The 24,747-nt window shown below is 44.0% G+C and overlaps 1 protein-coding gene across 5 annotated transcripts; it reads left to right on the plus strand.

Annotated features, from left to right (window-relative positions):
- The first annotated feature begins 1,841 nt into the window (after window positions 1–1,841).
- Window positions 1,842–24,747, plus strand: LOC124137359 (probable beta-D-xylosidase 7). 5 transcript variants are annotated; one of them, XM_048402518.1, is made up of 16 exons: window positions 1,842–2,232; window positions 2,537–2,696; window positions 3,830–4,000; window positions 4,579–4,670; window positions 5,518–5,741; window positions 6,499–6,749; window positions 10,409–10,631; window positions 11,052–11,141; window positions 12,477–12,688; window positions 12,928–13,128; window positions 13,525–13,699; window positions 15,611–15,651; window positions 23,116–23,189; window positions 23,486–23,559; window positions 23,856–23,929; window positions 24,596–24,709. In XM_048402518.1, the coding sequence occupies exons 1-16, from the start codon at window positions 1,928–1,930 to the stop codon at window positions 24,692–24,694; spliced, it is 2,466 nt and encodes an 821-aa protein (XP_048258475.1). In that variant the 5' UTR covers window positions 1,842–1,927; the 3' UTR covers window positions 24,695–24,709. The 5 variants fall into 5 exon arrangements, 4 of the variants coding, with proteins under 4 accessions (XP_048258475.1, XP_048258476.1, XP_048258478.1 ...); XM_048402519.1 differs by lacking the exon at window positions 23,116–23,189 and having other exon boundaries at window positions 24,596–24,747; XR_007222885.1 differs by lacking the exons at window positions 23,116–23,189; window positions 23,486–23,559; window positions 23,856–23,929; window positions 24,596–24,709 and adding exons at window positions 16,145–16,359; window positions 17,128–17,506 and having other exon boundaries at window positions 1,844–2,232.

A 24,747-nucleotide genomic window follows, 5' to 3' on the forward strand; every position in this document is an offset into this window, starting at 1 on the left:
TGTCCTCTCACAGACCACACTGGACAGGCAGAATATTACACTGGGGTCACGCTGTCCTCTCACAAACCATACTGGACAGGCAGAATATTACAATGGGGCCATGCTGTCCTCTCACAGACCACACTGCACAGCCAGAATATTACAATGGGATCACGTTGTCCTCTCACAAACCACACTGCACAGCCAGAATATTACACTGGGGTCACGCTGTCCTCTCACAGACCACACTGCACAGCCAGAATATTACAATGGGGCCATGCTGTCCTCTCACAGACCACACTGCACAGCCAGAATATTACAATGGGATCACGCTGTCCTCTCACAAACCATACTGGACAGGCAGAATATTACACTGGGGTCACGCTGTCCTCTCACAGACCAGACTGCATAGACCATACTGCACAGCATATTACAATGTGATCAAGCTGTCCTCTCACAGACCATACTGCACAGCCAGAATATTACAATGGGATCACGCTGTCCTCTCACAGACCACACTGCACAGACCATACAGCCAGAATATTACAATGTGATCACGCTGTCCTCTCGCAGACCATACTGGACAGGCAGAATATCACACTGGGGTCACGCTGTCCTCTCACAGACCACACTGCACAGCCAGAATATTACACTGGGGTCACGCTGTCCTCTCACAGACCACACTGCACAGCCAGAATATTACACTGGGGTCACGCTGTCCTCCCATAAACCACACTGCACAGCCAGAATATTACACTGGGGTCACGCTGTCCTCTCACAAACCACACAGCACAGCCAGAATATTACACTGGGGTCACGCCGTCCTCTCACAGACCACAAAACACAGCCAGAATATTACACTGGGGTCACGCTGTCCTCTCACAGACCACACTACACAGCCAGAATATTACACTGGGGTCACGCTATCCTCTCACAGACCAGACTGCATAGACCATACAGCCAGCATATTACAATGTGATCAAGCTGTCCTCTCACAGACCATACTGCACAGCCAGAATATTACACTGGGGTCACGCTGTCCTCCCATAAACCACACTGCACAGCCAGAATATTACACTGGGGTCACGCTGTCCTCTCACAAACCACACAGCACAGCCAGAATATTACACTGGGGTCACGCTGTCCTCTCACAGACCAGACTGCACAGCCAGAATATTACACTGGGGTCACGCTGTCCTCTCACAGACCACAAAACACAGCCAGAATATTACACTGGGGTCACGCTGTCCTCTCACAGACCAGACTGCATAGACCATACAGCCAGAATATTACACCGGTGTCACAATATTCTCTCACAGCAAACACTGTTCAGCCAGAATATTACACTTGGGTCACAATATTCTCTCTCAGCAAACACTGTTCAGCAAGAATATTACACTGGGGTAACAATATTCTCTAACAGCAAACACTGTTCAGCCAGAATATTACACTGGGGTCACAATATTCTCTCACAGCAAACACTGTTCAGCCAGAATATTACACTGGGGTCATGCCGCTCTCTCACACTACACTCGGAACAGCAGGATTAACGTACTTTTATACGATTGATGTCACATCACAATGAAGCCACCCTCACAACACGTCATATCAGCAACAAACCAAACCATGGATCAACACTCATCGAGTGGCCTATATCTCTCAGGAATCTGATGTGGTACATGACTTGCAATTTCAACTGCAGAAATACTTTATACACGCCGCATTATGTTCTCCATAGTTCCAGTGTGTTACATCTGGAGATCTAGGATATCGCCTTATTTTGCTTGTCATCTCGCAATCTGTTCAGTGCTTATCTTTAGAAGACGGATTTTCAGGTCAGCGAAAAACCCAACTGTTAGTTTTCAGCTGAGCACACTTTTCTCACGTGGGTCGTATATAACTGTGGACATTGTTGTGAAACAACGACATTCAAAGCCATCGTCTGACCATGACCGGCCTACGTCTCCTGGTGGTGCTGGTGTTTGTGCTGCCCTCTCACGGCGACTTCCCCTTCAGGAACACGAGTCTGTCCTGGGACGAGCGTGTGGACGACCTGGTGGGCCGCCTCTCCATCGAGGAGATCATGTACCAGATGACCAAAGGAGGCACTAGCCCAGGCAATGGCCCCACTCCGCCCATCCCCAGACTTGGTATAGGGCCCTATTCCTGGAACACGGAGTGTCTGAGGGGAGACGTGGAGGCGGGGAACGCTACCTCCTTTCCCCAGTCTCTGGGTCTGGCGGCCGCCTGGGAGTAAGTAGCACAAGTTTAATGTACAGCGGCTTTTTAAATCTTATGTAGATGGAATTGTTTTTGGCTATCTTTAACTCTTATATGACTCCAATTCGCTGGAAAAGTGTTGTATCTCACAGGTATCAGCTTCGGATGGATATGTCACACCACGATGACCTAGGCTAATATCCCTATGCAGGTATGGATGGTGAAATTAGACATGCCAAATACTCACAGAATCTCAATCTACATAAAAGTATTTGTTCACCTACGAGGACAGAGACACACTCGTTTATAAATACTCACATGTTGCTTCATGTTACAGCCCCGATGTTGTGTACAAAGTGGCAGAAGCGACGAGCGAAGAGGTTCGAGGAAAGTTTAATGATTTCGTAAAGAACAAACAGTACGGCACCCACAAAGGAATCAGCTGCTTCAGCCCCGTCATCAACATCATGCGCGACCCCAGGTGGGGCAGGAACGAGGTAGTGTGACATGACAGATAGGTTATCAGTCAAGTAAACCTTTAGTTGTACACGTTTACTTGAAGATATCTGAATCAGGGTTAGGGTTAGGGTTAACTTAATCTGTTTCGTGATCCATTAGTAATCATGGCACATCCAATGACCACTGTCCACAAAAGCCTCTCATCAAAAAGAGCAATGTTGTTCAGACAGTCCAGTTGGTCCATGTCCTAACAACCAGTTTCCACAATAACCTCTCATCAAGAAGACCGCCTCCGTGGTCTAGTGGTAGAGCGTCCGCCCCGAGAGCAGAAGGTGGGGTTCGATCCCCGGCCGCTTCATACCAAAAGACTTTAAAAGATGGTACTTGTTGTTACCCTGTCTGGCGCTCGGCATTAAGGGGCTAAAACAAAGACTTGTCGCCTCGGAATCAGTATACTGTGTATGAGTGGGGTATTCATGTTAAACTGCGGCGTGGTATCTCAGTGGGCTATCACTATGAATCGACATCAGTCCGGACTAGTACAAGCAGCCACACAGACACACACACACACACACACGTGCATGCACGTCATTATGTAAGTGCAATAATCTTGGACGCGACGTTAAACCCAATTTCACCTCACCTCACCTCACCTCACCTCACCTCACCTCACCTCACCTCACCTCACCTCACCTCACCTCACCTCACCTCACCTCACCTCACCTCACCTCACCTCACCTCACCTCACCAAGAAGAGCAATATTATTTAGGGAGTCCAGTTGAACCATGTCCCAACAACAAAGAGCTCGTTCTGAGTTGGAGATACAAGCCAGGGCAGTCCGGGGTTCTGTGTAGGTATTCGCTTGCCATCGTTGTCCTGTTTTACAACCTGTACCCTCAGTTGAGAGGTATGAAATCTCCTTTAAGAACGTTGAATAAAGACATGTTATAAACATTTCGACTTTGATTCACGATGCATCATATTGTCATGGATGGCACTCAGCCACTTATGCTAGATGCTATGTGAGATTGCAACAATTCAAGACAAAATGCCTCTTCTCTTCTATATTTTCGACTTTACTCAGCTCAATACATATGAATTCTGCCGTAGCCATGTCACTCCGTGTCTAAATGCATGGCAGTTACATCGTAATCATTTCTGTGTCGCCAGGAAACCTACGGAGAGGACCCCCACCTGACTGGTCAGTACGCCGCCCACTTCGTGTGGGGACTGCAGGGGAACCACCCCCGCTATGTCCGAGCTAACGCCGGGTGTAAACACTTCGATGCGTACGCCGGCCCGGAGAGCATACCCGTCAGCAGAATGTCTTTCAATGCCGTTGTAAGTAGACCACGTGTCTCTATCAGTAAGCCACGTATTTGAAACATTACGCTAAGTATCTTTGTCAGTAAAACAACGTGTCTTAATAAATAAATCGGTAAACCACGTGTCTAAGTCAGTATACCAAGTGTCTCTACAAGCTTAACACGTAAAACCACGTGTCTTTTTCAGTAAACAAACGTATTTGAATCAGTAAACCACGTGCCTTTATCTGTACATTCATATGTCTGTACAAGTAAACCACGTACCTGTGTCAGTAAACCCCTTGTATATTAGCAATCCAAGTGCATGTGTCAGTAAACCACGTGCTTGTTTCAGTAAACCAGTAAGATGCCTCTGTCTACAAGCCCCAATATCCATACATAAACCCTGTGACTGCATCTGCCTGTACAATGCGTGTTACCATCTCTGTAAACGGGATCTCAGTCATACACTGAATGTTTTTTCCAAATTTAGATCGTACTGTGTCTGAATTGTGAACTTTGGTTTCTACTTTTCTTGGTTTTTCGGCTGTTACAATTGGTATAAAGAGAACATTTAACAATTTCTTCAACTGCCCTCCCATTGCCTATTCTAAGGTTTCAGAGCGAGACTGGCGAACCACATTCCTGCCCGCATTTAGAACATGCGTCAAGGCGGGGACCTACAACATCATGTGTAGCTACAACAGGTATGTGCCTTCATAGCATGCGTCAAGGCGGGGACCTACAACATCATGTGTAGCTACAACAGGTATGTGCCTTCAGAGCATGCGTCAAGGCGGGGACCTACAACATCATGTGTAGCTACAACAGGTATGTGTCTTCAGAGCATGCGTCAAGGCGGGGACCTACAACATCATGTGTAGCTACAACAGGTATGTGCCGTCAGAGTTTGCGTCAAGGCGGGGACCTACAACATCATGTGTAGCTACAACAGGTATGTGTCTTAAGAGCATGCGTCAAGGCGGGGACCTACAACATCATGTGTAGCTACAACAGGTATGTGCCTTCAGAGCATGCGTCAAGGCGGGGACCTACAACATCATGTGTAGCTACAACAGGTATGTGCCTTCAGAGCATGCGTCAAGGCGGGGACCTACAACATCATGTGTAGCTACAACAGGTATGTGCCTTCAGAGTATGCGTCAAGGCGGGGACCTACAGCATTATGTGTAGCTACAACAGGTATGTGCCTTTAGAGCATGCGTCAAGGCGGGGACCTACAACATCATGTGTAGCAACAACAGGTATGTGCTCTCAGAGCATGCGTCAAGGCGGGGACCTACAACATCATGCGCAACATTTTAAGATCTCTTTTCCGTTTCTCTGTGTCTACTGTTCCTCAGTTCCTTCTAGTCATCTATTGTTCTGCAATACCAAGCTCTTTTCCTCTTTTCCTTATATTTCTCAGTTTCTCCGCTCCTCGTGTTCATCTTGACCTGTTAATGATATGATCTGTTCCTCTGTTCCTGATATACATTTGTTATACATATATGTTATTCGTGTTCCTTGTATCCCCTATGCCCCTGTTCCCAGCATCAATGGTGTACCAGCGTGTGCCAACAAGCGGCTGCTGACGGACATCCTTAGAGACGAGTGGGGTTTTCAGGGCTACGTCGTCAGCGACCAGGGTGCAATAGAAAACATCATCGGCTCCCACCACTACTTAAACAACAGCGTAGATACTGTAGCAGCCTGCGTCAATGCTGGATGTAACCTCGAACTTGCAGGCAAAGCGGAGGCCGTGTATCTGTCTATGTGTGAGTAACCACTTCCCTCATACACATGTGCAACCACCTATGTGTCAGTAACGACATCCCTCAAGCACAATGCGCAACCACCTATATGTCAGTAAAGACATCCCTCAAACGAAATGTGCAACCACCTATGTGTCAGTAACGACATCCCTCAAACACAATGTGCAACCACCTATGTGTCAGTAACTACATCCCTCAAACACAATGTGCAACCACCTATGTGTCAGTAACGACATCCCTCAAACACATGTGCAACCACCTATGTGTCAGTAACGACATCCCTCAAACACAATGTGCAACCACCTATGTGTCAGTAACGACATCCCTCAAACACATGTGCAACCACCTATGTGTCAGTAACGACATCCCTCAAACACATGTGCAACCACCTATGTGTCAGTAACGACATCCCTCAAACACAATGTGCAACCACCTACGTGTCAGTAACGACATCCCTCAAACACAAAAGAGTGTGCTTGATGTTTAGACGGTGGAGTTATTGTTGTCCACACAGTAGAGTACGTGTTGTCCAGACAGTAGAGTGCTTGTTGTTCAGATAGTAGCGTGCTTGTTGTTCAGATAGTAGCGTGCTTGTTGTTCAGATAGTAGCGTGCGTGTTGTTCAGATAGTAGCGTGCTTGTTGTTCAGATAGTAGCGTGCTTGTTGTTCAGATAGTAGCGTGCTTGTTGTTCAGATAGTAGCGTGCTTGTTGTTCAGATAGTAGCGTGCGTGTTGTTCAGATAGTAGCGTGTTTTTTCAGTGGATGCCGTTAAGCAGGGGAAGCTGACCGAGGACCTAATGAGGGAACGAGTTAAGAAGCTGTTCTACACCAGGATGAGACTGGGAGAGTTCGATCCCCCCTCCATGAACCCGTACTCCACATATGACCTCTCGTATGTAGAGTCCGCGGCTCACAGGGAACTCGCTGTATGGGCTGCCACAAGAACATTTGTCCTCCTGAAGAATGATGGCGGGTTTCTTCCACTCAAGCAGAAAATCGACACTATTGGAGTATGTACTAGGACTCATTACACAAGCTTATGGTTCTTCAAGCATATTTTTGCGTCTCCTGGTTGTGGGCGTCATGACAAACTGTGTACCGTCCTTCACCATGACTGTGTACCCTACTTCACCATGACTGTGTACCCTACTTCACCATGACTGTGTACCCTACTTCACCATGACTAACTGTGTACCATACTTCACCATGACTGTGTTCCCTACTTCACCATGACTAACTGTGTACCATACTTCACCATTGCTGTGTACCCTACTTCACCATGACTAACTGTGTACCCTACTTCACCATGATTAACTGTGTACCATACTTCACCATGACTGTGTACCGTCCTTCACCATGACTGTGTACGATATTTCACCGTCACTAACTGTGTAACATACTTCACCATGACTAACTGTGTACCATACTTCACCATGACTAACTGTGTACCCTGCTTCACCATGACTGTGTACCATACTTCACCATGACTAACTGTGTACCATACTTCACCATGATTAACTGTGTACCATACTTCACCATGACTGTGTACCGTCCTTCACCATGACTGTGTACGATACTTCACCGTGACTAACTGTGTAACATACTTCACCATGACCAACTGTGTACCATACTTCACCATGACTAACTGTGTACCCTGCTTCACCATGACTAACTGTGTACCATACTTCACCATGACTGTGTACCGTCCTTCACCATGACTGTGTACAATACTTCACCGTGACTAACTGTGTACCCTGCTTCACCATGACTGTGTACCCTACTTCACCATGACTGTGTACCATACTTCACCGTGACTAACTGTGTACCATACTTCACCATGACTAACTGTGTACCATACTTCACCATGACTGTGTACCATACTTCACCATGAATAACTGTGTACCGTCCTTCACCATGACTGTGTACCATACTTCACCATGACTGTGTACCCTACTTCACCGTGACTAACTGTGTACCGTCCTTCACCATGACCAACTGTGTACCATGCTTCACCATGACTAACTGTGTACCCTACTTCACCATGACTAACTGTGTACCATCCTTCACCATGACTAACTGTGTACCATCCTTCACCATGACTAACTGTGTACCCTGCTTCACCATGACTAACTGTGTACCGTCCTTCACCATGACCAACTGTCTACCATCCTTCACCATGACTAACTGTGTACCCTGCTTCACCATGACTAACTGTGTACCCTGCTTCACCATGACTAACTGTGTACCCAGCTTCACCATGACTAACTGTGTACCCTACTTCACCATGGCTAACTGTGTACCCTGCTTCACCATGGCTAACTGTTTACCCTGCTTCACCATGACTAACTGTGAACCCTGCTTCACCATGACTGTGTACCATACTTCACCGTGACTAACTGTGTACCCTACTTCACCATGACTAACTGTGTACCCTACTTCACCATGACTAACTGTGTACCCTACTTCACCATGACTGTGTACCATACTTCACCGTGACTAACTGTGTACCATACTTCACCATGACTCACTGTGTACCATACTTCACCATGACTCACTGTGTACCATACTTCACCATGACTGTGTACCGTCCTTTACCATGACTGTTTACCATACTTCACCATGACTAACTGTGTACCGTCCTTCACCATGACCAACTGTGTACCATGCTTCACCATGACTAACTGTGTACCCTACTTCACCATGACTAACTGTGTACCCAGCTTCACCATGACTAACTGTGTACCCTGATTCACCATGGCTAACTGTTTACCCTGCTTCCCCATGGCTAACTGTGTACCATACTTCACCATGACTAACTGTATACCATGCCTCACCATGACTAACTGTGTACCCAGCTTCACCATAACTAACTGTGTACCCTACTTCACCATGACTAACTGTGTACCCTACTTCACCATGACTAACTGTGTACCCTGCTTCACCATGACTTACTGTGTACCCTACTTATCCATGACTAACTGTGTACCCTACTTCACCATGACTACCTGAGTACCCTACTTCACCATAACTAACTGTGTACCCTACTTCACCATGACTAACTGTGTACCCTACTTCACCATGACTAACTGTGTACCCTGCTTCACCATGACTAACTGTGTACCCTGCCTCACCTTGTGGGCGTCATGACTAACTGTGTACCATACTTCGCCATGACTAACTGCGAACCTACTTCACCATGACTAACTGCGAACCTGCTTCACCATGACTAACTGTGTACCCAGCTTCACCATGACTAACTGTGTAACCTACTTCACCATGACTAACTGTGTACCCTACTTCACCATGACTAACTGTGTACCCTGCTTCACCATGAATAACTGTGTACCCTATTTCACTATGACTAACTGTGTACCCTACTTCACCATGACTAACTGTGTACCCTACTTCACCATGACTAACTGTGTACCCTGCCTCACCTTGTGGGCGTCATGACTAACTGTGTACCATACTTCGCCATGACTAACTGTTTACCCTGCTTCCCCATGGCTAACTGTGTACCATACTTCACCATGACTAACTGTATACCATGCCTCACCATGACTAACTGTGTACCCAGCTTCACCATAACTAACTGTGTACCCTACTTCACCATGACTAACTGTGTACCCTACTTCACCATGACTAACTGTGTACCCTGCTTCACCATGACTTACTGTGTACCCTACTTATCCATGACTAACTGTGTACCCTACTTCACCATGACTACCTGAGTACCCTACTTCACCATAACTAACTGTGTACCCTACTTCACCATGACTAACTGTGTACCCTACTTCACCATGACTAACTGTGTACCCTGCTTCACCATGACTAACTGTGTACCCTGCCTCACCTTGTGGGCGTCATGACTAACTGTGTACCATACTTCGCCATGACTAACTGCGAACCTACTTCACCATGACTAACTGTGTACCCTACTTCACCATGACTAACTGTGTACCCTACTTCACCATGACTAACTGTGTACCCTGCCTCACCTTGTGGGCGTCATGACTAACTGTGTACCATACTTCGCCATGACTAACTGTGTACCCTACTTCACTATGACCAACTGCGTACCCTGCTTCACCATGACTAACTGTGTACCCTACTTCACTATGACCAACAGCGTACCCTGCTTCACCATGACTAACTGTGTACCCTACTTCACCATGACTACCTCTGTACCCTATTTCACTATGACTAACTGTGTACCCTACTTCACCTTGACTAACTGTGTACCCTACTTCACCATGACTAACTGTGTACCCTGCCTCACCTTGTGGGCGTCATGACTAACTGTGTACCATACTTCGCCATGACTAACTGTGTACCCTACTTCACTATGACCAACTGCGTACCCTGCTTCACCATGACTAACTGTGTACCCTACTTCACTATGACCAACAGCGTACCCTGCTTCACCATGACTAACTGTGTACCCTACTTCACCATGACTACCTCTGTACCCAACTTCACCATGACTACCTGTGTACCCTACTTCACCATGACTAACTGTGTACCCTACTTCACCATGACTAACTGTGTACCCTGCTTCACCATGACTAACTGTGTACCCTGCCTCACCTTGTGGGCGTCATGACTAACTGTGTACCGTATTTCACCAGGTTGTGGGCGTCATGACTAACTGTGTACCGTATTTCACCAGGTTGTGGGCGTCATGACGTTTGAAGGCAACAACACCGTCGGCAACTACGCCCCCAACACCGACCCTCGGTTCATGTCGCGGACAATCGACGGTCTGAGAACGCTTGGGAACGTGGTTCAGGCTGCATCTGGCTGTAACGACAGCATGTGCGAGAAATACGATGCCGCCGCTATCAAAAAGGCAGTTACCGGTGTCGACGTGTTGTTCATCACGTTAGGAACAGGTGGATATATTCTTGTTTGATAGTCTTATATATGGTATTGTTTTTGTCGTTTCTATATAACCTTTATATCGGTGACATGGTAACATACCCACATGCTGGTAACTAGGGTAACATACCCACATGCTGGTAACTAGGGTAACATACCCACATGCTGGTGTAGTGATACAACCTCAATGTTGTAATTAGGGTAACATACCCACATGCTGGTAACTAGGGTAACATACCCACATGCTGGTGTAGTGATACAATCTCAGTGTTGTAACTAGGGTAACATACCCACATGTTGGTGTAGTGATATGACTTCAGTGTTGTAACTAGGGTAACATACCCACATGCTGGTGTAGTTATATGACTTCAGTGTTGTCACTAGGATAGCATACCCACTGCTCTCTCTGTGTATGACATGTATTTTTTCTCCAGGAGCCAGTATCGAGAAAGAAGGACACGACAAACCGGACATTGAGCTGCCAGCCGGACAAGTGCAGCTCCTAAAAGATGCCGTCCAGTACAGTAAGTACATACTACGTGATAACATGTCCTTCTCTATCGTGTATCATGTGATATCATGGTATACTGTACAGTAAGTACATACCACGTGATAACATGTCATTCTCTACCGGTTGTACGTATCATGTGATATCATGGTATACAGTAGAGTGAGTACATACTACGTGATAACATGTCCTTCTCTATGGTGTATCATGTGATATCATGGTATACTGTACAGTAAGTACATACCACGTGATAACATGTCATTCTCTACCGGTTGTACGTATCATGTGATATCATTGTATACAGTAGAGTGAGTACATACTACGTGATAACATGTCCTTCTCTATGGTGTATCATGTGATATCATGGCATGCAGTAGAGTGAGTACATACCACGTGATAGCTTGTCATTCTCTGCCGTTTGTACGTATCATGTGATATCATGATATACTGTAGAGTGAGTACATACCACGTGATAGCACGTCATTCTCTACCGTGTGTACGTATCATGTGATATCATGGTATACAGTAGAGTAAGTACATACCACGTGATAGCATGTCCTTCTCTAACGTTTGTACATATCATGTGATATCATGGTATACAGTAGAGTGAGTACATACCACGTGATAGCATGTCCATCTCTACCGCGTGTACATATCATGTGATATCATGGCATGCAGTAGAGTGAGTACATACCACGTGATAGCATCTCATTTTCTACCGCTTGTACGTATCATGTGATATCATGGCATGCAGTAGAGTGAGTACATACCACGTGATAGCATGTCATTCTCTGCCGTTTGTACGTATCATGTGATATTATGGTATACTGTAGAGTATGTACATACCATGTGATAGCTTGTCCTTCTCTAACGTTTGTACATATCATGTGATATCATGGTATAGTGTAGAGTGAGTACATACCACGTGATAGTTTGTCCTTCTCTACCGTGTGTACATATCATGTGATATCATGGTGTACAGTAGAGTGAGTACATACCACGTGATATAATGCCACACTCTACAGTTCAGAGAGTACACACCAGACAGTGTGTTGAAACGCTCAATGGACACAAAGCTCCCCACACAGTTCAACACAATCATAGTTATGATGCAAACAACCATACATCAGTTCAACAGAGACAGCGCAAGCCACGTTTCTGCGTGTAACAATTAATAATAAATGATAATGAACATCATGTTTTTACAACAGATGATATCGGGATGAACGCGCATCCGAGGTGAACGGAAATGAGTTGACCAATACTCATGGGAAGGTCTTGGTGATTGCCCCCATAGAGAACTCTGCCATTGAACAACTGAGGTTTCAGCTTTACATTTAAATATTTTCAGGTGGGAATGTCCCGATAGTTCTACTGCTATTTAACGCTGGTCCTCTCAATATGACCTTTGCTGTCGGGAACCCTCGCATCGTGTCCATCATGGAGGTGTTCTACCCTGCCCAGGCCACGGGGGAGGCGCTCAGGAGGGTCCTCACCAACGATGGGGGAAACAATGTCCCCGCCGGAAGACTTCCCTACACATGGCCCAGGTCTCTGGATGGGGTAGGTGAAATGTCCCCATAGGAAGACTGACCTACACATGACCAAGGTCTCTGTGTGTGACATGTTCAGTGAAGTGCCATGACGTATCACGCACACGCCAATGAAGGCTTTAATCTGTTAGGTAGTGTGGTATTGTGTTTAAGACGTAATGCCTACATCCTAGTGATTATTTAAATATTATGACCTATATGAAAAAAGCTGGGTAACCAATTCAAGCTAAGGCGTTTTAATGTGTCTAGTTCCCCGAGATGGTGAACTACTCCATGGACGGCCGCACCTACCGCTACTTCAACACAGAAGTACTCTACCCCTTCGGATATGGCCTTTCATACTCCACGTTCTTCTACAAGGAAGTGACGTATCCGGGATTGGTGAAGGCAGGACAGAGCGCCAATGTAACCACAGTGGTCGTCAACAACGGGCCTTATGCCGCTGACGAGGTTCGTTTCCAGTCGACCAGATCGTTGTATATGTGTATCTAAGTGCATTTTGCGGTAAACTAGTCCCAATCGGACATTTTGAACCCATCTCTTGAGACCCACAGAGGGTACTCGGGTAGGATAGGGTAATAGAGGGTTGGGTATCTATCATTTCCGAAATTCACTTTGCCATATGTGTCATGAAGGCATTGCACTCGTTTGCCCATGACGTGATCCATGTTGTTCTGTTTATATCAACATGTGGATGCCAACAACATTCCGATATGCTGTACAGTAATTCAGTCTCAAGTCACATGATGCAGTCATTTATTGAATGTATATTACGAGTGGAAGCACAGCATATACGAGCGTATGCTTACTTAGAAACGAACTGACTCACTTGCTTCCACTCCACAGGTAGTGCAGCTGTACGTGCGATGGGAGAGCCCGTCCGTCCCCACCCCCAAGATTCAGTTGGTGGACTTCAAGAGAGTGTCCTTAGCGGTCAAACAGGAGCTGGCCGTCAACCTGACCATAACAGCCCAGAACATGGCGATCTGGGACGACAACAACGGCTGGATAGTCGAGGACGGTAAGTTGTATAAAGGCAAAGCCAGTCGTGTCTGCGTCCTCTTAAACCAGGGGGGGCGGTCGGGTAGTCTAGTGGTTAAAGCGTTCGCTCGTCCCGCCGAAGACCCGGGTTCGATTCCCGACAGGGGTACATGTGTGAAACCCATTTCTGGTGTCCACCGCCGTGATATTGCTGGAATATTGCTAAAAGCGGCGTAAAATCATACTCACTCACTCTTAAACCAGGGCATAAGGGGCGCATCAAGGTGGATCAAGGTGGTGCTTTCTAACCCTCACTTCTTCTGTGTATGTACAGACCGCCTTGAAACCCTCACACATTCTGTGTATGTGCAGGCCACCATGCAACCCTCACTCATTCTGTGTATGTACAGGCCGCCTTGAAACCCTCACACATTCTGTGTATGTACAGGCGGCCGCCTTGAAACCCTCACTCATTCTGTGTATGTACAGGCCGCCTTGAAACCCTCACACATGTTGTATATGTACAGACCGCCTTGAAACCCTCACACATTCTGTGTATGTACAGGCCGCCTTGAAACCCTCACACATTCTGTGTATGAACAGGCCGCCATGCAACCCTCACTCATTCTGTGTATGTACAGGCCACCATGCAACCCTCACACATTCTGTGTATGTACAGGCCGCCATGCAACCCTCACACATTCTGTATATGTACAGGCCGCAATGCAACCCTCACACATTCTGTGTATGTACAGGCCACCATGCAACCCTCACACATTCTGTATGTACAGGCCGCAATGCAACCCTCACACATTCTGTGTATGTACAGGCCATCATGCAACCCTCACACATTCTGTGTATGTACAGGCCGCCATGCAACCCTCACACATTCTGTATGTACAGGCCGCAATGCAACCCTCACACATTCTGTGTATGTACAGGCCGCCTTGCAACCCTCATACATTCTGTGTATGAACAGGCAACCGTGCAACCCTCACACATTCTGTGTATGTACAGGCAACCATGCAACCCTCACACATTCTGTGAATGTACAGGCCGCCATGCCACCCTCACACATTCTGTATATGTACAGGCCGCCATGCAACCCTCACACATTCTGTGTATGTACAGGCCGCCATGCAACCCTCACACATTCTGTGTATGTACAGGCCGCCATGCAACCCTCACACATTCTGTGCATGAACAGGCAACCGTGCAACCCTCACACATTCTGTGTATGTACAGGCAACCATGCAACCCTCACACATTCTGTGAATGAACAGGCCGCCATGCCACCCTCACACATTCTGTATATGTACAGGCCGCCATGCAACCCTCACACATTCTGTGTATGTACAGGCCGCCATACAACCCTCATACATTCTGTGTATGTACAGGCCGCCATACAACCCTCATGCATTCTGTATGAACAGGCTGCCATGCCACCCTCACACATTCTGTATGTACAGGCCGCCATGCCACCCTCACACATTCTGTGTATGTACAGGCTGCCATGCCACCCTCACACATTCTGTATGTACAGGCCGCCATGCAACCCTCACACATTCTGTGTATGTACAGGCCGCCATGCAACCCTCACTCATTCTGTGTATGTACAGGCCGCCATACAACCCTCATACATTCTGTGTATGTACAGGCCGCCATACAACCCTCATACAACCTGTATGAACAGGCTGCCATGCCACCCTCACACATTCTGTATGTACAGGCCGCCATGCCACCCTCACACATTCTGTGTATGTACAGGCTGCCATGCCACCCTCACACATTCTGTATGTACAGGCCGCCATGCCACCCTCACACATTCTTTGTATGTACAGGCTGCCATGCCACCCTCACACATTCTGTATGTACAGGCCGCCATGCCACCCTCACACATTCTGTGTATGTACAGGTCGCCATGTCACCCTTTCTCTGTTGGTTGTTGCAGGTTACCTAGAGATGTTTGTCGGTGGCCAGCAGCCCAACCAGGTACCGACTGTTCCATCCAATATAATGTCAGGATCAGTGTTGATTGACGGCACCGTGATTCTAGGGAAATATTAGTCGTCATGGTATCTCGTTTTATCATGTCATCATGTCGCAAGATGAAATATTCTTTTAAATGTTTCATGTCTGTATTCTTAATTTCGTGTTCACTGTAATAAATCATCATAAAACTGCTGTTATTGACACTGAATGTACAACTGTTGATATGTCAGTGGTCGACACTGAATGTATAATGTCTTGTATAGACTATATTCGTGAGTTATTTGGCTCTGACCAACTTTCTACCCTCGTGTTCCATCGCTTGCACAGGTGAACGGCGCCGTCAATTTGAAACGTGTTATTATGTGGGTCACCACGGGAGTATGCGTTTGTATGTATTATCCATTTTCTTCCACGCAAGTTACGGCCACAGGATACATATTTTATTTTATGCAAAGAAACCTGAATGGCAACGAAGAGGTTTTTTTTAAATCAGCTATCAACCGATGGTAGCTAGTGGCTTCCGACCCAGAATTCTATAGTGTGCATTAGGCATTCCGTCGAGGGACACAGGGAAACCCCGGATAGTTCTAACTACCTACCAACGGAGTACATGCAAAGACAACCGGCTACATGTTAGAACCGACAAGACCCGTGAACAAGCGTAGCCCCAGACATGCATGGTATGTCAACTTGACCTTCTTGTCGGCGGTAAGTTGAAACTTGCTCATTTTCAAACGTATGCCAAAAACTAATAATTGTTTCATGATGTATGTGAAATACCCATAATATAATCATGTGTTTACTTGAAAACACATTTGTTTGTATTTTATAACTTTAATGGCCTACATAAATCGGACCTTAAACAGAGGTGTGTCAGCGATTTAGAGTTATGTGCCCTTGATGTTAGGAAAACAGCTGACGACAAGGCGACAGATAGGTTTTACACACTTTGGGAAAACACCGCTTAACATCTTCAAACTTTCTTCAATTCTCCAGTAAAAGTATTCATACAGCTTTCATTCCATCATGATTGACGAATGTCAAAATACAATTGATAAAGAAATATTTATTTTCAGGATTTTCATATTTCTGTTTAGGTTTATGTTGAGTTCAATGTCATGATATTTCTCATGGGAGATAATGTCATTATATGCTTTTGTTGTTTGGTAGCAATGAATAAATTGTAAAACGTTCAAAAGATGCATTATTTCTACATATTAACAAGACTTTCATCATATCAATTAATTTTGTAGTCCCTTCGTTTTTAATTGACAAGGAGAACAAGAATGACAAGGTATTCCAAATCGATATCATAGCCTGTAACATATTTATGCCATTTATTTCTGGGGAATGCCCATCAATTACCGCAGAGATAAGAAAAGTCATATCAATGTAGCATTTGAGTTGCGTCAGAGACGATATTCAGTGAGGGGTAAAATATGTTTTTACTAATTTCAATGTATTCCTATTTAACAGGATTGATCAAGACCCTTCGTGAAGAGGAACTCGGTTGTACAGCACCAACGTCATAAGAGACTTATCTTATATACAATCTGATATATATGAGGTCGCAATTGTAAATTTGCGTTTAGCCCAGTCATTGGAATAAAAGTTTGTAAATTCACACTCCTTGTCCAGTGCTTGTGAACTTGATACAGGACAGAACCTGCTCCTTTTTATAAGTCCTTCGTGTGTACTTCCCGAGCAGCAAACAGTCCTCATGAGGAGATTGTTCTTATAGTCACTGCAACTATGTATATTGCATGCTGTATATAAAATGGATACTCGTACTTGTCTGTATACAAAATATATATCTGAATTCCAAAGTCATTGCCATTAAAAACAGTTTTATACGTTTATCTGTAAGTACATTTCATGATCAATATATAAATCGGCTTCCAAACAGCAAGGATCTGAAAAGAAAATCTGGATAGAACATTTACTGTTAGCAGAGGACCATAGTTGTGATGGTTTCAATGTCCACCTTCCCACAGCACGGATCTGAAGAATTATGAGCTTTTAATTGAATAGTAAATTTAATAGCTCATTCCTAACCAGTACCAGGTTTCCGGCAGCACTGGGCCCCGGGTCCCGGTGTACATGTTGTCACGTGAATATCAGCCGTAACCTTATCGACCGCATTCACCCGTCTTTAATAAACATGGATGCTGGTGTCTATAACTTCACCCCTTAGCTTGGTCTTACATCGTCCAACTGAAGAAGAAGAAGTTTATTTCATGAATGAAGGCCACTTGACCCCGAGTTCATTTACAGGAATAATATATACTATGCACATGCACAAATTTTCTTACAACAAACGTTCATCTTTTTTGACATTTGTATTTACATAGGTAAGTGTCTTCATAAATATATGGACAGGTTTTTAATAATACAGTCATTTCTGGTAGATAGAAGACTGACAAATTTTGGGACAGATGGTTGCACATGGTAACATTTTGGAATTAATTTTTTCTCTACTGCTTTTATAAAAAGGACAAATTAACAAAAACATGGTATTCATTTACTATTTCATAGCGGTTACATTTCATACATAAACTAAACGATGACTCTGTGGTTGTATTAAATCGAGTTTTCTGTAGATTTAGATTATGGCTTAAACAACGGAATTTACATAAAAATCTAAGAAGATCTCTTTACCAAGCTAAAGTAGACATATATTTTTCTGGTTCGAGTAGTGATTTATAAGATGAATAAACCTCAAGGAAAGAAGAATTTATTATTTTGTAATGCCATTTTTGAAATTCTATATCTTTACATCGTTGTTTGAATATAACCATGAAGCATTTCATATCGCCGCAATCCTGAGACAACCACACATATGGAAACCCAGTTTGAAACAATAATCGTCTTATATAAGAAACCCAGTTAGTTTGACCATTTTCGTCAAATGCTTTTAACATATGGTAACAGGCATACGGATATCTTGTTTCATGTAAGCTAAGTTGTCGACACCAGTACTTAATGCAACGACTGTAATAGTCTGTAATAGACTGTTCTATAAAAGAACAGGAGCAATCCTTGAATCAAATATTTTAGCAGCAGTAGAAAATGGGAGAGATGGGAATTTCTTTATCATATTTAACAAAGGAAAAGTCGCTTCCCTTGCTTGAATAGCTAGTGTATTACATGCTTTAGTCCAAACAATCCTTGAAGAGAATAGTAGACCAAGGTATTTGAAATATGATACAACTTCAATTTGCGAACCTTTATAAAACCATTTCTCAGTTTTCCTCAGATAACCACCGTTTCTAAAAACTATGACTTTTGTCTTATCTAAATTAACTTCAAGGCCCCATTTGTCACAATAAGAGTCTAAAGCATCTAGTTTTCTCTGCAGTCTAATTACACAATCGTCAATAAGAGTGACATCATCAGCAAATAATAATAACATGATTTCATGAAAATTATCTTTCACAAATATGCCTCTTAGCCCAAGACTCTCCATTTCACGTACAAACTCGTTTATAAAAAGTATGAAAAGAACAGGACTCAACATACATCCTTGTTTAACACCACTTGTTGCGTTAAAAAGACTTGTTTTCACATCTTCAACCCTTACACATATTACGCTTTTATATTTTCATACACATTTCTAAGGATAATAAACATTTTACCATGAACACCTCTCTTTAATAACACATATAACAACTTTTTTTCTATCTACATAGACGAAGGCTTTTCTAAAGTCTACGAAACAGGCATACAATCTGTGGTTTGATTTTCTAAGATATTTCTGACACAGGGATTGTAGAACAAAAATTTGATCAGTTGTGGAATAAGCATTTCTAAATCCCGCTTGTGCTTTGTGTAGCATATCATTAACTTCGACCCAGTTTCGTATTCTCAGTTCCAGTACTGAAGTGAAAATTTACCAACAATATTTAAAACCGAATTTCCCCTGTAATTATCCGGGTTTCGAGCGTCACCTTTTTTATACAGTGGGACAATCATTCCTATATTCCACTCATCTGGAAATTCGCCACGATCAAATACAGAATTATAAAGTATATTTAAATATGACACAATGGAAAGAGCATGTTTATAGAGTTCAGGAGGAACACCGTCAATACCAGGTGCTTTACCAGACTTTAAACTTCTAATAGCTGCCCTTATTTCATCGTCAGTAATATCTTCGGACAGTATGTCTGTAGTATTACAATTGTCACAGTTATCATAATCATGTTTTAAAATAAACTCTTTCAGAATTATATCAAAATCACTATGTGATTTTGTATCTTTGATATTTAGCCATTTTTTGAAGTAGTTGTACCAATCATAACTTGATACACTGTTGTGAACCCTGTTAGAGCGCAGCAAGGATTTGATCTTTCTCCAGACCATTTTACAGTCGTTTGACTGAACAGCAGATTCAATCTCGAGAACGACAGACATTTTAAAAGCTTTTTCCTGTTCATAACACAATTTACAGTATATCTTCTTTGCTGTCAGGTAATATTCTAAATTTTCTCCAGATCTGTATCATATCTATCATATGATCTATTTCTATTGATAGCTTTAAAGTGATCGCCAGCATATTGGAGTAATTGGACAATTTTAGCAGTCGCTGCATTTACATTGATTTCGTATGTACAACATCAAGAAAATCATTAACTATATGACTGCTCATTTTCGAGTTAAATCGACAGTCTGCCTGTGATATGGCGCACTATGGGAAATACATGGAAGTTTTAGCTGACATGAAACTGGTAGATGAACAGAGTCTGGTCTGGAGTGAACAGCTAGATCTATGATATATTGGAACATGTTTGATGATGCGATAAAATAATCTACCAAGCTAGTGCCCCTATTACTGACACATGTAAAACTTCCCTCTTGGTCACTAACTGATCTTCCATTGACAATATGTATTCAGAAGCTTTTACATAATTGGAGAAGTAACAACCCATAGCTGTTTACAATACCGTCTTGCGTAGCCCTTTGTTGACAAAAGTCGTCGCATATATATATACGTATCAGCAAGTGGAATACAGTCCGAGTCGGTTTCGTCCTCCACTATAAAACCATCGTTATCTCCTACTCTGGCATAAAAGTCTCCACACAGCGGGATATCTACATTTTCGTCATATTCTGATTTCAAGATGGCTAACTTTACGTCCAAGTCATCAACACCATTATTATCAGTATCCGCACAAAGCGGGGATGTATCTGGGAGGACATATACAGAGCCTAAGATTAACCTTTTACTGGGTGTGTTTAAGCATATAAAGACAGAATTTATCCAGTCTGGATGAATTTGTTCAACATAATTTAACAGTACGTTCCTCACGTACACAGCAACTCCGCCTGAAAATCATGCAGAGTTTTTCATTCTCCACGCAGGTGATGCAAAACAAAAAAAGTCTGGGAAAATGTTTCTAATCCTGTCAGTGACAGGTTGCATGGTCTCTATCAGGCAAAATATTTCATATTTCTGACAAAAGTTCAAAAAGTTTGTGTCTTGAATGTGAGAATGAATGCCTTGCACATTGCAAGCGCAGAAATTTATGTTAAATGTCGGGCTGAGAGGCGTTGTCTGTTGACGGGGCGGTTGACGTGACTCGGGCTGGTACTTCAGTGGGCCACGGCCGCCTTCCTAGTCTGAAGGAGAAGAAAGAGAAGCGCGAGAAGAAGAGCCTTCGGCGCGTCTCCCTTCGCCCTTACTCTGGGGGCCGGTTGGGCTATCCGCCCTATCCGCAGGAGAATAGTGACGGGGTCTGCTCGAGGTCTGTTTTTACCTCGTTTACTACCCACCCAATCCGGCTGAGCCACCCTCCGAGAGCACAGGCGACGTTACAGTGAACACATCACACACTGACTTCAGCAAAGGAAATCTTTATATCTGCACCTTGCTGGGCACAATCTATATACTAGTATCCCTCTCGCCACTGGACAGGTGCAGCTGCACGTATGTTGTGCCCTTAAACCTACAATGGTCTTAAGTCTACAATATTCATGAGTGGGCGTGGCTTGTGTATGCACGTGACACTATCTTCCTCAAAGCTGTTGATGTCTAACGAACGCATCGCTGTCTCGGCTGTCATTGTGCGATACGATGTTTCCCTCACAATCTCTACATCAGGTATATAACATGTAGTTTATGTGTCTTTGAATATTGTGCTGGACTATATTTGCGAGCCTCGACTTCGGACAGATCGAAAGTTCCGAGAATTACAGAGTCAACCCAACTCGCCTCACTCCGAAACATTCGGTGGTGTACATTAGCCCTGATCGAAACATTGACATGTCTTTGCTATTACTCGCAGATCCAACACATTAAAAACCTCTTGTCATCATGCTCCATACTTATACAATATACCTTTCTCTACTTGTTATATTCAAGAGCAAAGCAATCTCTGCGTGTGGCAAAAGTTGGTCAACTACAAGATGCAACTACATATTTTTTATTTCCGAAACCCTGAAAAGATTCCAGGGAGTAGATTCACATGGTGTCCAAGAAAAAGAGTTATAATGCTTGTGATATAAATATATAAAATAAAATCCAAATGGTGCCTAGAACAATGTTTATTAATCAGGCCCATGGCTCAGGCAATTAGGACTTGCCAAATCATTCTAGACTTGAGATGGCTCCCTTTCTCCATTTATTCTAATGTGTCTGAGAGACAGAGGTTCAGGAATGTGCAATCTTCTTTCTGGATAAAAATAACCATATGAACAGATTCTGAACAGAAAATGAAGTAAAAAGTATGAAATTCAATTCCATGTATTAAAGTGACACAACATTAATCTCCAAACAAAAAATATATGATATGATGCCCTATTTGTATAAAATCTGTTTGGAATTTATTTTTCAAATTCAATATACATCTATGAATAACCATTTGGCAAATAATAAAATTAGATAAAATACATGATCAGTGATGATATTTTCCATTATTCCAGATAATAATAAATGAGCATCTAATTGGATCTAATTAGATATGAGCACATGCAGTTTAATGTTACTCAAGATGGAAGATCTGTCAAAAAGTATGAACAACATGAAATTAAAAAAAACCAGGTAAAATAGACATAACCGCATTGATCATGATCTGACAGTTTCATCAGAAATAAAAACAGATTTGTTGGTATTAATCATTGCAGAAGTCTTTACTGGAACTTTCTAAGTCTCAAGTAACTTGAAATGCTTTGACATAAGTTTAGTCCCAGTCAAGACTACTATTTTTGTAAAGGTGCAATTTTTTCATCTAAATTGTTATTATGACATTCACTCTCTCTCCCATTTCAGAGAAAAAATGGTGGCTTCCTTGGCGTATCAAAGGAACCCTTGAAGCTACAGAAGGTCTAAAGTCTACAATGATAGGGTGGCCCCTCCCTGGACCCCCAGGCAGTCATGGACTGTTGCATAGGCCCCTCCTGATCCCTTTGACCATGCAAAACCCCATCTTGGCTGAAAAATTTCATTCACTCTCTCTCCCATTTCAGAAAAAATGGGCGGCTTCCTCGGCGCATCAAGGCGACAGTCAGTGTGCACCTCACAGGTTCTTCCAGCTTGCCAGGTGAGCTTCAAACAGCCCAAGACACCCTAGGAAACTGGTCAAAAATCAATTCCACCTTCTTTTTCTCTCTGTCTTTTTTTAAAGAGCTTGTGTAGACTTAAGACTTTCAGCAGGTTTAAGGGCAGCTATAGGAGCCCTTAAACCTGCTGAAAGTCTTAAGTCTACAATGATGGGGTGGCCTCTTTCTGGACCCCCCAGGCAGTCATGGGCTGTTGCATAGGCCCCTCCTGATCCCTTTGACCATGCAAAACCCCATCTAGACTGAAAAATTTCATTCACTCTCTCTCCCATTTCAGAAAAAATGGGCGGCTTCCTCGACGCATCAAGGCGACAGTCAGTGTGCACCTCACAGGTTCTTCCAGCTTGCCAGGTGAGCTTCAAACAGCCCAAGGCACCCTAGGAAACTGGTCAAAAATCAAATCCACCTTCTTTTTCTCTCTGTCTTTTTTTAAAGAGCTTGTGTAGACTTAAGACTTTCAGCAGGTTTAAGGGCAGCTATAGGAGCCCTTAAACCTGCTGAAAGTCTTAAGTCTACAATGATGGGATGGCCCCTTTCTGGACCCCCCAGGCAGTCATGGGCTGTTGCATAGGCCCCTCCTGATCCCTTTGACCATGCAAAACCCCATCTAGACTGAACAATTTCATTCACTCTCTCTCCCATTTCAGAAAAAATGGGCGGCTTCCTCGACGCACCAAGGCGACAGTCAGTGTGCACCTCACAGGTTCTTCCAGCTTGCCAGGTGAGCTTCAAACAGCCCAAGGCACCCTAGGAAACTGGTCAAAAATCAAATCCACCTTCTTTTTCTCTCTGTCTTTTTTTAAAGAGCTTGTGTAGACTTAAGACTTTCAGCAGGTTTAAGGGCAGCTATAGGAGCCCTTAAACCTGCTGAAAGTCTTAAGTCTACAATGATGGGGTGGCCCCTTTCTGGACCCCCCAGGCAGTCATGGGCTGTTGCATAGGCCCCTCCTGATCCCTTTGACCATGCAAAACCCCATCTAGACTGAAAAATTTCATTCACTCTCTCTCCCATTTCAGAAAAAATGGGCGGCTTCCTCGACGCGTCAAGACAACAGCCAGTGTTCACCTCAGAGGTTCTTCCAGCTTGCCAGGTGAGCTTCAAACAGCCCAAGACACCCTAGGAAACTGGTCAAAAATCAAATCCACCTTCTTTTTCTCTCTGTCTTTTTTTAAAGAGCTTGTGTAGACTTAAGACTTTCAGCAGGTTTAAGGGCAGCTATAGGAGCCCTTAAACCTGCTGAAAGTCTTAAGTCTACAATGATAGGGTGGCCCCTCCCTGGACCCCCAAGGCAGTCATGGGCTGTTGCATAGGCCCCTCCTGATCCCTTTGACCATGCAAAACCCCATCTAGACTGAACAATTTCATTCACTCTCTCTCCCATTTCAGAGAAAATGGGCGGCTTCCTCGACGCATCAAGGCGACAGTCAGTGTGCACCTCAGAGGTTCTTCCAGCTTGCAAAAGGCACCACTTCAGTGCTGGGTTAATGTGTATACAAAGTTTCGCGAAAAAATATTAAACGGTTTCCGAGTTATGGGCC

This window comes from Haliotis rufescens, unplaced genomic scaffold, assembly GCF_023055435.1.
Source record: "Haliotis rufescens isolate VD_foot unplaced genomic scaffold, xgHalRufe1.0.p SCAF_26, whole genome shotgun sequence".
Taxonomy (NCBI): domain Eukaryota; kingdom Metazoa; phylum Mollusca; class Gastropoda; order Lepetellida; family Haliotidae; genus Haliotis; species Haliotis rufescens.